At 42.9% G+C, this 15,376-nt stretch overlaps 1 protein-coding gene across 4 annotated transcripts in view; it reads right to left on the bottom strand.

The window, feature by feature from the left end:
• Positions 1-7,216, bottom strand: part of magi2b (membrane associated guanylate kinase, WW and PDZ domain containing 2b) — an 83,523-nt gene extending 76,307 nt beyond the window's left edge. For 2 of the 4 annotated variants that reach the window (XM_086208739.1, XM_086208740.1), the window contains exon 1: positions 6,653-7,216. In XM_086208739.1, the coding sequence (XP_086064865.1) occupies positions 6,653-6,950 (298 nt within the window). In that variant the 5' untranslated portion in view covers positions 6,951-7,216. The remainder of the gene's footprint in view (positions 1-6,652) is intronic. The other 2 variants (XM_086208734.1, XM_086208735.1) reach the window with 1 other exon arrangement.
• Between the last annotated feature and the right edge of the window lie 8,160 nt (positions 7,217-15,376).

Genomic DNA, 15,376 nt, shown 5'->3' with positions numbered 1-15,376 from the left:
CGAGCTGAACACCAGCAGCTTCTAGCCTCAATAAAATCCTCCTCCGACTCTGACAGAACTCATCTCTTGGTGAGTTATTAATACACGCAGAGCAGACAGGATGTTATGCACTGATTCTTCAAGCTTCTCATCAACAAAGTGATAAGACGGGAGGAGAAGATCGCCTTCTCTCCCTCCGTACCATATCCATCAGGACGACTGGCAGGACTCGGGCAATGACAATTATGAAAAGTCTCTAAAATCGGACTTAACACAAACTGCAACTATACTCCAATGCCTAAAGGCTTGGTTTGGAATAATGTAGGCAGCTGCTTTAAGGCTTGTACTTCAATGGTTTCAGTTTGTATAAGATTTATATTGTGCCATTTTAAACATTACAAAACCCAATGTATTTCCAGAAGAAATAAGTTTATCGTGAAGACAAAACATTTCAGCCGGGGCTGAAACCAATACTGATGCTTAAAAGACTAATTTTATCAGTGCCCGCACTGACAGGGTTTAGGTTTTTTGGTGTCTTCTTTTTGCTTATATGGCATTGCTGATAGTTTTGTTTGTGTTGATCTCTACTCCTGTTTTTGTGCCATGTTAGGGTGACAAAAATAAAAATTAGTACAAAATAAATCATCTATTACCAAAAATCTTTGCTAGAGCCCAAATTGCTTCAGTACTGTAGAGTACATTTAGATGCCTTATGGTTTAATAGGAAATTTCAATACTTTGGAAGAAATCTCTGATCTTGTGTTGCAGAACGGCTTTGAGTGGAGGAACATAAAACCAAAGAGTTGAAACAGTAAATTAAGTTGAACAACATGTCAGATTTTCAGGTTTAATTGTTTTGAGCCTATCCCAGCGGCGATGGGCGAGAGGTGGGGGTTCACCCTGGACAGGTCACCAGTCCATCTCAGGACCAACACATAGAGACAGACAACCATTCACACTCACAGTCACACCTACAGTCAATTTAGAGTATCAATCAGCCTCATCCCCTCTTGATGTCTTTGGACTGTGGGAGGAAGCTGGAGTACCAGAGAGAACCCACACAGGAACAGGGAGAACATGCAGACTCACACAGAAAGATCCTGCGCTGGAGCCGGGGCTCGAACCCAGAACCTTCTTGCTGTGAGGCGACAGTGCTGACCACTGCACCACCGTGCCGCCCATCACAGCTGAACACTTCTGATGTAAGATGATGGACTGTAATTTTTGTTAAAACAGCCTTTAATTTGTATCGAAAAAATATCATTGAGAAACTGATACTGAAGTCGGGCAGCATGGCTCAGAGGTAGATGGCCATCCAGCATCCAAAGGGTCGCTGGTTTGATCCTCACTTCCCTCTGTGACCATGTCCAAGTGTCCTTGAGCAAAATACTGAACCCCTAATTGCTCCTGATGGCCCTGTGATGGACTAACGACCCTTCCGGGTTGAACCCCTTCTCTCGCCCAATGTCAGCTGGGATAGGCTGCTGGTATCGACCAACACCGATGTTAATGATACACCGTAGTGTATTTGCTAGCTGATATTTACTGATGCAGATATTTTCTGAACAAAGCCACTTTATATTATATTCACATTTTGAGCATATTGGAAAACATGTAAACAAAGTGAATTTGAAAAGTGTGCGTGGAAAAGGAGGAGGAAAAGGTCATCTCAGACTTTGAGTGTGATCGATTCATTTTCTTCATATTTGTTAACAGGGAGAAAACTATCAAGGACTATTATGAGAGACTAAGATTTCTGAAGTGGTCCTCTACTGAATCCCAGTTTACAGTTTCATCAGTAAATAGCAGCGCTCCCTGGCCTGTCCTGCCCTACATAGACCGGCCGAGAACTGCTGCACTGTGTGACGGGGGCTCACTGGGCTTCACTTAAAAGTTAAAGGGCACGTTAACATTTTGATATCATGTAAGTTTGAATCAGAGGGAATTGTTCTGATGAAACCTAGATTAAAAGTCCTGCGGTCCTCCTCCTCCTCCTCCTCCTCCTCCTCCTCCTCACTCCTCTCCGAGAGGCATTTGGAAAGAGCAAAATTACAGCACACTCCAGCAACACCAGCAACCTGTCACGTGTGGCTTTAGGCTCCACGTTTCATCCAGACTTAAGCACCTTCAGGTAGGGAAAATGTCTTTTTTTCATATTTTGGTTCCCTGATATGAAAATGAGAGCAGCATTTGTAGTGGACGTCGGATTTAATATCACCTGAATGAAGAATGCAACACCAAAAATAGCTGACGTTATTATTTATATCGCTGCATTTGCTCTGTAGCTATTTATAACAACGGATTATTGCCAATTAAAAGCATATAAGACAAAAAGCTGAGTCTTCATTTTTCCTCTTTTTTTTCCAAAAAGAGAACAGAGAAAAGCTAGCTAATAAAACCTTAAATATTAAGGGTCCCCTAATCTAAACAGGCTTTTTTTGTTCGGTAAACAAGAATAAAAAAATCAAAGGACAAATCTGTGTTTGGCTTTGTTGTTTTTTTTAACATACTGGCATGACATCTTCATTATAAAAAGCACTAATTTAAAAATATCATATGATGTGATTTTCCCTGTTGCAAAGAGTGTGTATGTTCACACTTTCATCATATTCTTCTCTTAACAATCTCCTTCTCTGTCTCTCATTCACGCACACACACACACACGCACGTTCACACATCTTTCCTCTACATACTGTTCTAACACCTCTATGATGATCTTCATGGCATTTTCCATAAATCTGCTTCACTGAGCCAAGCAGCCATTTGCACTTCATTCCTGCCTGCTGCTGATGAGGAGATGAACATCTGAAGAGAGATGCTTAGCACATAATTTCTTACATACGGTCAGAGATTTAAAAGAAATCCATAAGCACATAGATTTATATGTTTCACATACCTCTTGGCAGTATTTCTACTCTATTAAACTCAACAGTCTTCTGTAGGTTGTACAGAAACGTTCACGATAGTCTAGCTGTGTTGTTTCTGGTGATGACTGGTGCCGTTATGTTGTTCCTGACATAAGCTGAGATTTATCTATGGTGCATTTATTTACACGACAGACTCGCACACTGCGGGGGAATAAATAACTGCCCTCTGAAGACGCAAACTGATGCGGTGTCCTGGCACTTCTACGATAACAAGTAATATGCGGTATCTGTGACCGATGGACTTGTTAAACAGCCAAGACAACAGAGACACATTCCTAGAAGATGGTTCTCTGCAGGTGAAATTAATGTAATAAACCTGCAAAAGTTCATAACTCAGGTGCCAGAGAACTTGGTTGGATCATCTGTGCTCATGGTTCGGTCTCTAAACGGGCCCAGAGTCAGATTGCACCTGCAATAGTTAAAAAAAAAAAAAAAAAGTGAAAATTGAGTAATTTTGAAAGCGCTCCCTCCTGTCCTGCTGTAGTTACACTCTCGAGTGATTGACAGGAGGTCAGAGAAGAGTGTAGTCGCCCTCCAACTCCCTGGCTACAGAAACAGGGCCGGTTACTGGCTCCGACCATCATGGTGGATTGTGATACGATAAATGGACTCTACTTATAAACCACTTTTCTATCTCTATAAACAAATGTGCATATACATACAGAATCTGTTGGCGAGGGAGAACATGTCAGGGAAGGGAAGCTTCCGGTTTCTGTTAGAGTAGCTTTGGCCATCGCGTTTGAGCTGGGCTGCATTGGCTGAAAAGCAAAGTCAGAAAAATGTTCGTAGTCTGACAATTAAACAAAGCACTTGCAGTGGTTTTAAACTGTAAACTGAGAGTAAACTGGCTACTTCTGACACAATCCACTTCTATTCATCATTTTTCAACTCCATGCAAACATCTCAAGTTGCTTTACGGGCCCTAAACAATGAGCAGCGGACGGAACAAGGAAGTCCTGGTCCTGATATCTGCTGGGTAACCTGGAACAGCAAAATACAGACCCTGGTTTACAGGGGCTAAGTTTCAGACATAGCTGATGGGCTGCTACATTGACCTTAATGGTACTCAAAGAACTTTAAAATGTTGCCTCATTTACACACACACACACACACACACACACACACACACACACACACACACACACACACACACACACAGTGGAGGCTGTCATGCAACCACCAACCTACTCATCAGAAGCGTTTAGAGCTTCAGTATCTTGCTCAAGGCACATTGACACAGGGGTCAAACCAGCAAACCTTTGCATACCAGATGCCCACTCTACCTCTGAAACATGCCAATCCAATATATAATACGACACGTCAACATACGCTTAACATACTATCATAAAAAGATAAAAATCTAAACAGAGCTGAAAAAAAAGAATTGGCTGTGTGGCTGCGCAGTCTAATAATTCATACATCACATTCTGTTGACAAAAAGAACGATTTCACTCCAAATTTCTCTTTCGATTTATAAAGCAATCATTTTTAAAATTGTACAATTCCTAAATCTAGCTGCCATAAGCTCCCATTGATAAAGTGCATCCTTGTGACTTTATCAGGATACATTCTGATATGTCACTAGTAGGAGCAGGAATCTCAATACAGAATCAAAAAATAAACACTGAATCATTTTTGTTGCTCAGGCTGAAACTGAAAGGATGTTTTGGCCTGCTGTTCTTGACACAAATTAACCTGTTAAAATGCGGAAGTGCGTGTGTGTTGGCAGGCGAGACCTGATTGTGAACTTTTGTGGCCTCTGAGTGCAGCGACTGGACTGCTGCTGCATGATTCCTCTGAGGGTCTAAAGCGTGTCAGCAGCTGTCTGCCTTAAATACAATCCGCTCATTGCAAGTCAAGCAGCAATATGAAGGAGGATGAAAACCAAAAATAATATATATTGAAAGGGGACGCGAAGCCGTGCACAAACAAAAGCGCTCAAGGACGTTCTTCTAAGAGAGGCCGCGTTCATCCTGGAAAACAGTGTGAGGTGGGTAGTTAAATAAACAGATAGAGAGGACTCATGTTTAAATGGATAAGAGAGGGAGAGACCAGACCTGTCTAGATACATGCACATTAGCATTTAACCCCCAACACATCACACAACTGAGCCCTTCCTCTGTCAGCAGCTCTTACTCAATAATCAATCACATTGACGCAACCCATGGAAACACCAAGATTGAGAGCAAGCTTGAGAGGCAAATCCTCTCTGAGGACGCTCTGTGATGTCCAAAAATAAAAACAGCGCTGAGTGTTTGATTTACCAGGCGTCTCAGAGAACTCAGACCCTTATTTAGCCACTTATTTGGGCTTAGACTGAGCCTACAAGGGGGCGATGATAACCATCTCCTCCGCTTCATCCAGTCCAATGTTCTGTTCGTATGAGACATTGTCGGCTTTTACTGACAGAAGCAGGTCACTCAAGAGACGCTCAGAAACATCAAAACAGGCTAATTTTAGATGCCACAATAAGTTGAGACGTTCCAATCTGACGCCGGTACACATCTGCTGATGCCGATTCCAATACCACAGCCCTTTTTCCTTGAATATTATCATTATTGTTGTCATTTACATCAGGAGGCTTTGGTAAAACCAAAGACAGCCAAAATATCTACACAAGGCCAAAGAAATTTCCTGTTTATCATGAGTATTTATGGATGAGCGATGTGTGTCATGTTATGGAAAAGGAACCTGATTCGGTATGTGGATAAGCACCATCAATCCAACAACTGGTCCCTACAGAAAATCAGCCGATACTCAAATAATGTCAGTATCTGCACCAGATATTCCAGATATGACAGCCCATCTCTCAATATGCAACACACTGAATCAGAACTAGGGATGGGAATCCAGAACCAAATACACTCAACATCACGTGCCTCTGAGTTTATCGGTTCCTTTTATCAATACTGGCATGGTTCTCTGACAGTTGCAGGACAATAATGTCAGTGTCTTTACCGTAGAGAGAGAAAATATGAGGAGTATTGTAACTTATTTGTTACAGGCAGTCATTCAGGAATGGCTTTGGTCTACGGTGTTTCTGTACCGTACTGACACTCAGATATAATCAACAGTGTGTAAGCCTGTTCGTTTTTCCACGTATAAAACTGATGAGGAATCAACAAAGAAGTGAAGCAAAATTGATCAATAACATGTCATTAATTCTCCTCCCTAAACTCAAAGGCTCCTCTAGCCAAGATGGAACATTGCATGAGCTCAATATGTTAACGTGTGTGTGCAAAATGTGTGTGAGAAATGTGGGTGGGTGAATGTTAACTACAGAAGCTACAAGATCTGATCAATGTGGGCTCTCCAGTAATTAGGCTACACCGGTTTATGTTTCAGTTGCTGCCAGCAGACTCAGTGTGAAGTCTGTGTGTGTGTGTGTGTGTGTGTGTGTGTGTGTGTGTGTGTGTGTGTGTGTGTGTGTGGCAAGATAAAAACATCATCAGCACAGGCCTGTTTGCTAATACCAACCCAGTATGTCTTTGGCCACAATAAAGAGAAGCTTGGCCGAATCCAACACACCCCCTCCGGGCTGTGGCTGATAAACAACCGGCCTGTCGAAGCACCGTTGCTGCTCACATTTTACCCACTAACAGGCCTCCTCATAGGTGTTGTCCACTTAAACGAACCGATCTCTCCTTTAATGTAGACTGACAGATGACTGCTCAAAAGACATCTTAGTTACTCATAGATTTTCAAAACAGACCCCCACCCCCCAGCCCCTTCCTCACTTCTCTCACCTTGTTTGACACATTTGAAGCGGACCGGGTCCTTACAGTGCTTGATCACGGCCAGCACGTCCCGGCTGGTGAGCCCGGCCACTGGCATGTCGTTGACCTCCAGCAGCAGCTCATCCTCGGCCAGCTTGCCGCTCTGGATCAGCCCCTTCCCCTGCTTCACCTCGCCGAAGTAGGGGAACTGGCCGTTCTCCGCGCCCCCCTTGAGCTCGAACCCCAGCTCTCCCTCCTTCCCCCGTGTTATCACCGCTTCGTGGACTTTGTTGGTCCAGTGGTTTTTCTTCTTGAGGCTCTTAGACATCGTTAGGGCGAGTTAATCACTGCGGACTGGCCCGTATACACGGCTCCTACCGTCTCATCCCTGCCGTAACGGCTGCAGCTTCACACCGTCCGTGGCTCCATCATCACCGAAGCACGCCAGGCGTAGTGTCCGCTCGGCGAGCCGCGCAGTCGGGCAGAAGGCTGCGGTACAGCACAGCGACGGCGGCGGATGAAATTATTACACTGTCAGACACACAGACGCAAGAGACTAATGCTGGCGGATAACCCGGATGTGAAACCTGAAGGAGGGGAGAGATGAATGGTTCTGGTTCGGCATAAAGAGATGGAGGGGAGGGGAATAGCACAGCTTCACTCCCACTCCTCCGCTGCCAGGGGCGCTTCCTCAGGCTCACTCAGACCGCTCACTGCGACATGGAGGAGGGACGCAGCTCTCTCCACATACACATCACTCTGTGGTTCACCTTAACGCCTGTTCGCAGAGAGAAGCCGACACTATGCGAACACTATTCTTAACTGTATGACATCGAGACTTGAAACCGGCCTCAGACCCGGGTGAGGGGGTGAGGGCGGGGGGGACCTTAAATCGCACGATTTGTCGTAAATCCCACGAACTGCAAAAACAAAACAAAAGAACAACTCTTCAAACTATCATATCAAATTACAAGATAAAGATTAAAACATCTCAACCTTTTTGAGCCTTTTAACCGACATGGTATTAGTGACTCACAGACAGAATAATAAATTCCATTTTGGCTTTGGTGCTCCAGACTTCATTACATAGCTGCACCGTGACTTCTTCAGAATTAAAGCAACATTACTTAATGGAAAGAAAGAGCAAGAACGAGATTATCTACTGCGGCCCATCAGAGTGTCTGCTGAGGTGAAGACTCGGTGTTGAGATAAACCTGAACTATCCTGTACCTGAAGTGGTATTTCTCAGCGTGTAAAGTAAATAGACAATAAACAAATAGATATGAAGCGCTGTTTGATACCCGCACAGTGCAGAGAGAGAAGCAGGAATCAGGAGGTCAGTCTGGGTCCACTGCACAATTATGTCCAGAGGCTGCATTGTGGGCTCATTCGGCCCTGCACCTACTATAACTTCCATGGGTCTTCTTACACCAGCGATGCAGCACTACCTGCACCACCAGTCAGTGCAAATAGAAATTGTGTTTATTAGTGTTTCGGTGCAGGAAATGAAAATCCCCATGGCCCGCTGCTGTGTGCTGAGAATGAAACGGAGCTGCACCGCAGCTCTTCATCTTCCTTCAACACGTTGCGGGTTTGCTGTGAAGAGTTCGTCTGCTGTAGTGTGGAGAGAGAGAAAAGGGAACCATTTATTCATCTACACCTCTTTTTTAAAAAAAAAAAACACCCAGATTTAGTTACATAACTCCTCCGATGACATAAATCCAAGTCCAACAGAGAATGACGAATCCTTTTGTTGCCATTACTTTTTCATGCCTGGCTTTTCGGAGAGGGTGAAGTAAAGTTTCATTTAATATTTAACACCCGAGTCAAGAGCTGCTCTTTGCCGAGTCGACTGTGGATGACAGTCCCTTTTACGGCCGCTCTCAGCCAGGCTTTAAGGGTTGGTAACATGAGTATCCTCCTCCCAACCAAACAACATCACCGTGCACAACCTCTGTGCATTTGAAACCAGTAAATAATCCATGATCCACTTTGAATGTCACTTTACGGACTTCATTTAGGTCGAACTGTACACTGACAACGGTAGATGATGCGGTCTTTTGTAGAGTCGGACTGGGAGGAGCTCGCACGATCCGGAGGAAAAGGGGGATCGTCCTTGGCGTGGAGAAGAAGGAGCAGAGGCAGGCCCGAGTGAGGAAGAGGATGACCGCCGGAGAGGAGGCTACTTTAGCGTGTCATGGAACTTAGTTTACAAAACAAAACAAAAGCTCATCCTCGTTATAATTTTTTTTTTTTTTTTTTTTTTTTTACATAAGTAACTTTATTAGTTGAAATACCCACACACTTTCCACCAGGATCCTGAGAGGAGCCACCTCCAGCTGCCCCGTAGACCCCGAGACACTGCGAGTGAGACCCGGAGTTCCAGGAGGGGGGTTAAGAGAACTTGGTTCATGCTCTGCGTATTTCTCACAATTCTGGCACCACGAACAAACAAGTTGTATTAGCAGCGTCTCCGTCCTCAGACAACACAAGAAGTTACAATCTTTGAGAAATAAACCAGAGTTAAAGAGCATGTGGTGGTGAACCTTTGCAATTTCTAAAAAGAAACTTTAGATCCAGTGAAATTAATCTCTCTCAGTTGCTGATCAGTCCGTTTTACATGCTCACTGGGCAGCAGGTAGTAAAGTCGTTTTCTGAAATCAGCTTGTGAATTCTGTATTTTTTTACTGTGAAAGCAATTGTGCCAATTTGGAGGCTCTTGGATTACAATATAGGCTGAGTTTAACTGGTGCACCGTTTCCTGCTTTTGAGTTTGCCTTTCGTAAGTGTCTTAGTTTTTTATTTATTTATTTTTTTGTAATTCAAGTTTTTATTTCTTTTATCCTTGGTCTGTGACAGTACAGCACTTGACATTGTGAGACAGTTTCGTACACAGTATGTAGCATCAGTAACATAGCAGTACAAGAGCAAATAGAAGCATTCATAAACATTAATGTAACAAGGCACATGACTCATATCAACTTGCTACATGACCAGGAAAAGTGTCCATACAACAACTTCGATCATTGGAAACATAGAGAACCGAAGTAATTAGTATTCATGCCACAGGCTCCTTAGGCGATGTTATATGAGTCCAGAAACTGTCCCATATTGGTGTTGTATTTTTGCCTCTGTTATTCACCCTGTTGAGCATGAGCTCATATGAAGCAGTTCTAACCATGGCATTCACCCACTCTTTCAGATCAGGGCGTTCAGGTGTCTTCCAGTGTTTGAGTATTGTCCTTGCAGCTGTTGTGATGCCTGCCATGATTACCGAAATTCGTAGTTATTTTATTTTATTAAATTACAACAAAGACACCGAGGTCACAAATGAACTTTCTGATGTCATGCCATCCAGTGGTGTTGTAACACTGCTGTAAATTTGCTAGTTAAAGTCAGTGGTGAAAGAGCTCAGGAGAAATGCTGAAAACAGTCTGGATTAGGAGATTATATATTCTGGGTGTGGGTGGGGGGGGGGGGTTGTTTGAATCCCTGCCATGTGTTGTTTGTGTCTCTGCTGATGGATGCTAGAACTACAGGTTTGAGAGGCCACCAGCTGACGGTTCAAGTTGGAGGAAGCTTTCAATCCTTTCAAACACTGAGCCATCAGATGGATTCCTCTCTGGGGAACAGAATAGTGAAATCTACTGATGCTGCCTTCAAATAGAACAAAACCAAATCACCTTTTTCGTTATATAATGCCACTTTCATGCGTGTACGTAATAAATCCTATGCTAAACGTCTGCCCGGTGTTCATCTATATATATCTAGATCAGAGCAAATCTTTTTTTTTTTGTACCTCCCTTTGTGAATATGAATGTGATAGAGCAGCTAAAAGAAAAGCTGTCAAAGTTTGGAGCCGGAGCATCTAAATTTGGAGTCACTTCAAGCATTTCTGAGACTTTCTCCGACAGGAATCAGTGCATCAAATGCTTTCAAAGTGTCTTTATGGACACACACCTCCATCTGCAGAAGGTGTGTTTCCAAGCAGCATAATAAAACGCCCTCACACCTGAGAGTCACTGCAGCGTACGTGCAGCTCAGAGAAAACGACTTCAGCTTTAAAAACAGTCAGTTTAATCCTTAAAGTTTTTTTTTTTAACTCTCTTTTAAAATATGTAAGATCAACTAAATCCCCAAGTCTGAACTTAACTCCACCCACGGCATAGTTTAAAAAAAAAAATTGCTGGAAAGTAGCAGGGGTGTCGTTGGGATGTGTGTAGAATTCAGTGACATCAGGAAAAATGGAGAGTGACTGAATCCCATTTTGAAGTGGAGGACTTTCCCCCCTCAGAGTCCTGTGAGAAGAACAACATTAATTCAAGCCAGTGGCTCCAGCCCCTAAATGAGCTGTCCACCCTCACTGTGTCACATGTCTGATTCTATTCCCTCATACTCTCAGTTTACCCTCAACATCAGAGGCAGAGGGATGCGTAGCTCTGTCTGAATTCTGGGATAACCACTTGTGTTGTGTAGCATCTGGATCCACAGGTCAAAATACACTGGCTAACTGCTATCATGGCATTTGTCGGGTTTACAGCAATATGTTTAGAAGAATTGCATCAGAAAGGGTTTATGGAGAGGGCGCAGTCTGAAAAGTTCTGTGGTTATTTTTGCATCTTTCCAAAAAAAAAAAAAAAAGGGTTAAGCAAACAGACGAAAACCAGTATTTCAAATAAAGTCTGTGAGGGAATCACGAGCTCGTGCGACTGACCAGTTGTCTCTGAAGCTATTTTTTTGCTGATTGACAGCTTCTGCTCTTTATTATGCAGCCATGAGTAAAGTTACTCACAGATTACCATCTTCTGACGGCATTAGGGAGCCTATTTTATTCACTCCAAGATGAAAACTCTCCTTATCCACAGTTATTTTTTGTGACATATCTGCAGTTTACTCAAAAATTGTTTGACAATTAAAAGGTAACACAATTAATCCTTTAAAAAAATCGTATTAACTCTTCCTTGAGTGGCCGTCTAGCAACCGAAGGGTTGCAGGTTCGATCCCCTCTTCCCCCGGTGACCATGTCCAAATATCCTTGAGCAAGATACTGAACCCCTAATTGCTCCTGATGACCTGCGACGGACTGGCGACCCGTCCATCTTCCTGGCTCCTCCATGAACATCCTGTATTCATTTTTCATGAAAATTCCAATCTAGCTTCTCGTACCTGAATGCAGCATTACAAGTCAGCAGCAGTTTTGTGCGTCTTCACTTCAAATTCAGGCGTCAGAGCTCAGAGAATGAATGAAAATGGAATCATTCTTCTTATTTACAAGTCAGTGCATCATCAAAATGGCATGAAAACCGTTTAACCTACAAATACGGTATATTGTTGCTTTAATATAATCAGAACATGTGGGTTATATAAATCATCTCCAGTACCAAAAGTGGTTTGGAAGTTTACTAATTCTTTAATGACAGAGATGTAAAAGCATTGTGTGTGATTCTTCTCATCTTTTCCTCAGACAGTCTGTAAACATTTATGTGTCTGTGTGTGCACACCAGGTGGGAGAGGAAGAAGGGAAAAAGAATATTACTTCACATCATCTTTATAGACAGAAAGTAATGAGCATCCTAAAGCAGAGTGCCAACAACAGCAGGCATGAATACAATAACATGAGGCAGTCTGCACACACAGCGGGGGAATTTCAATAGAGCTTATATGGATTTAGCTCGCAGCCTCCCTCACTGCCTCTCTGCCTTTTCGCTGTTAGGGAAATGCACACTGGGTTGTTTTTATTACTCCGCAAAGACGAGGGCGCGTAGGGTCACCTTCCAACTGACACTCACGCACTCTCCGCAGGGTGAAGAGACTCCTCCTGTCTTTGTTTTATCAATTAATGTGCAAAAGCTTAAAAGGAGAAACAGGTGGCAGAGAACCATATAAACTATCATCCACCGTCCTTGGGAGACAATAATGTTTGAAAGACATTGTAATCTTTGAAATTTAATAGACTGTTCAGCCACACCAGGGAGAAACCCATAGGTGCGCTGGACTGGAGCAGCAGTTAAAATCTTTTTACACACGCGCACGCGCACACACACACACACACACACAAAATTACTTGCTCACAAAATGTTAATTTGAATGGCTTCAGGGAAGAGGTTTTCAAAGTGTGAGGCGTACCTCCCTCAGGGAAGCTATAGGCGGATTCGGGAGATTCAGAGACTGGAGGTTAAAGAGTATTAGTTCTCAAAAAGGACACCATTAGATGTACGTGATTTAGTTAAAGAGATGGTTGAGAGATACAGGAGTTTGGGGGGAAATTTCTCTTGGATCAAACATAAAAATGTCTCTATATAAGCAACCAGGAAAAAAAACAAAACATAAGTAATGTACGAAGGGTTAGGTGACACTTCATTCAAGCCTCATCATCTCAGACTTTCCAAGCCCTGCTCCAGAGAATGACTCGCTAAAGCGACCTGTCGACTCCATCACGACTAGACTGATGCATCAGCCGGCGTAATATCATCTGGTAATAGTTTTATTCACGTTGGCAGAGGGTCAGATGAGGAAACCACCTATCAGTCTTGCTGATTTGTATTTTCTCCTCTTTGAAGGATCAAACGCAACTTGTCAGAGGGAAAATATGTCGGAACATGTTTCAGCTTTGCTCAGTCATTTTCAGGGGTGACGCTGTGACAAACTCATGTGGTTAAATAGAAGCGTGTCAGTCAGTGCAACTTGGACCCGGGTTCATGTATTTGCATGTTTGTTAAACTGATAGGTTGTACTAGTTTTTTCATGTTAGAGAAATCTCAAAAATCCTGTGGGAGTGTAATCCCTGCCAACATGGACACCTGAAAATCAGATAGACACACGGTTTATAATCCCCTCCAGCCTCCCACTGTTTTAAGCAGCTAATGGAGCCTCTGAAGCTACTGATCAGATGGAGCTGGTTATCACACGCTTGATGAGGAAATGTGGTTTGGATCGATTCCCTCTGCTTTGACTTGTCTGATCACTTCTCGTTCTCTTGCGTTGCTCTTTTCCTCAAGTACATACCTCAGCTTTGAGGAAGCATCATATCTGGACTGTTTGATCTGACTGGGAGGGATTTGGGGATTAGCATAATGATTCTGCAGTTAGCTTTTAAATCACACAATGCCTCCCAAAAATAGTCAGCTAATGCCTGATCATTGTGCTTGCGCCGGCACCCAGTCTGCCAGTCAAGAGCCGGACCCACACGTTAGACATAAGATGCCATCGGTACATGGAAATGAAAATGACAGGTGCCCTGATAATCCTACCACTTACTCTAATTTCTTCCTATCAACAGATCGCCTCATGAATGGGTTGGTGGCAATTGGAGCCCGCTAGAAAATCACTTTCTCTGGATTAATTAGTCCTCATTTTGGGGTGTTTCTAATGGAGATTTAAATGAAAGGAACAAGCAGGAGCAATCTATTAACGGTGGTGATTAGATTTTCTGCAGTTGCCTCCCTCATGAGGCAGCTATCAGTATTAGTGATATATGCAGTCGCACATTGCGGCCACTAGAGGGAACCATTTACTGCTCAACAGTGCTGGTAGGTAAGTAACGCCTCCAGTTGGAACTCTGCACCAACTTCACCCTTGATCTTTTAAACAGTTCTACAATGACTCAAATATTCTAAAGGTTTGCTTACTTATTCTTAAAGGTTTCAGACGGATTATGTTGTCTTTTCAGCATGTGGGCCTGGTTCAGAGGTCTAGGCTGTTGAAATTTTTATTCATAGACTTAAAATGTGTTATCAAACTTGCTGCATTGTGCCATTTTCTGAGGAAAACTTTTTTTAAAATATCAAGGACATTTAAAAGATTGAAAATTTGATCCTTCTTAAAGGTGATGAGACTTCACCTGTAGGCAGAAGTTACTCACGATTTATTTAAAACTTATATTTTTTGATTGTTTTTATAAAGGCTGACTGGAGAAAATATTAATATTGTCTATCTAGAAAAGTACAGAAAACATTTACATTCACTCTTGATGTAAACCCAACAAACCCTCACATTTGAAATGCTGAAAACATCAAGCATTTAATATCTTATTTTGCTAAATCTATCAAAAATAGGTTGCTTTCTTCAACTTAATTACTGGTGATTACAAAATCAGATCAACATCTGGGTCCCTATTCTACTTTTTTATTACCATCATTAATCAGCCAAATGTTTCCCTAAAAATGTTGGAAATAAAATAAACAGACAGGAGACAAAGTGGTTTGTTGCATAAGGTGCCACGGTTTCACCACAGCAGCTCTTTTATTAGCAAAAATCATGGAGATCAATCCACTGATGCCCCCACCCAATGGAAACGAGGGGGGGGGGGGGGCGGAAGGGGATGTGTAACTTGAAACGGTCACAGATCACGGCCAATAACAGTGCACTTGTCTTTGCACCGAACACAGAACTAGAAAGTATTAACAGTGTGCTACAAGGCCGCCATTGGCATCCTCTTTTCAAAGCTTCTCTTTCCTTCTCCATTCAATTGGGAATGTTACAGTTTGTCGCAGGGCGCCGACACCCGTTAATTAGATGAGTTTCTTTTTTTGGTCTCTCAGAAAAAGAAAAAAAAAAAAAGTTCAACTTTGAAAGAGGATGACATGCAGAGGAATAAAGTCCCTTTGTTTTCTATTGTGCATACATCCATACGCGCCCAAATCCCTCACACAGGCTTTTGGTCTCATAACACAGGTCACACTCACATGCAAACCTTACGTCTGAACAGGTTTACGCGCAGCTCTCACAGAACATCAGAGTGGATTGGTCTGTAGA

Source organism: Aulostomus chinensis, chromosome 7, assembly GCF_037954235.1.
Source record: "Aulostomus chinensis isolate RoL2024-O1b breed Wild chromosome 7, RoL_Achi_v1.0, whole genome shotgun sequence".
NCBI lineage: Eukaryota > Metazoa > Chordata > Actinopteri > Syngnathiformes > Aulostomidae > Aulostomus > Aulostomus chinensis.
This window is presented reverse-complemented; position numbering and strand designations above follow the sequence as displayed.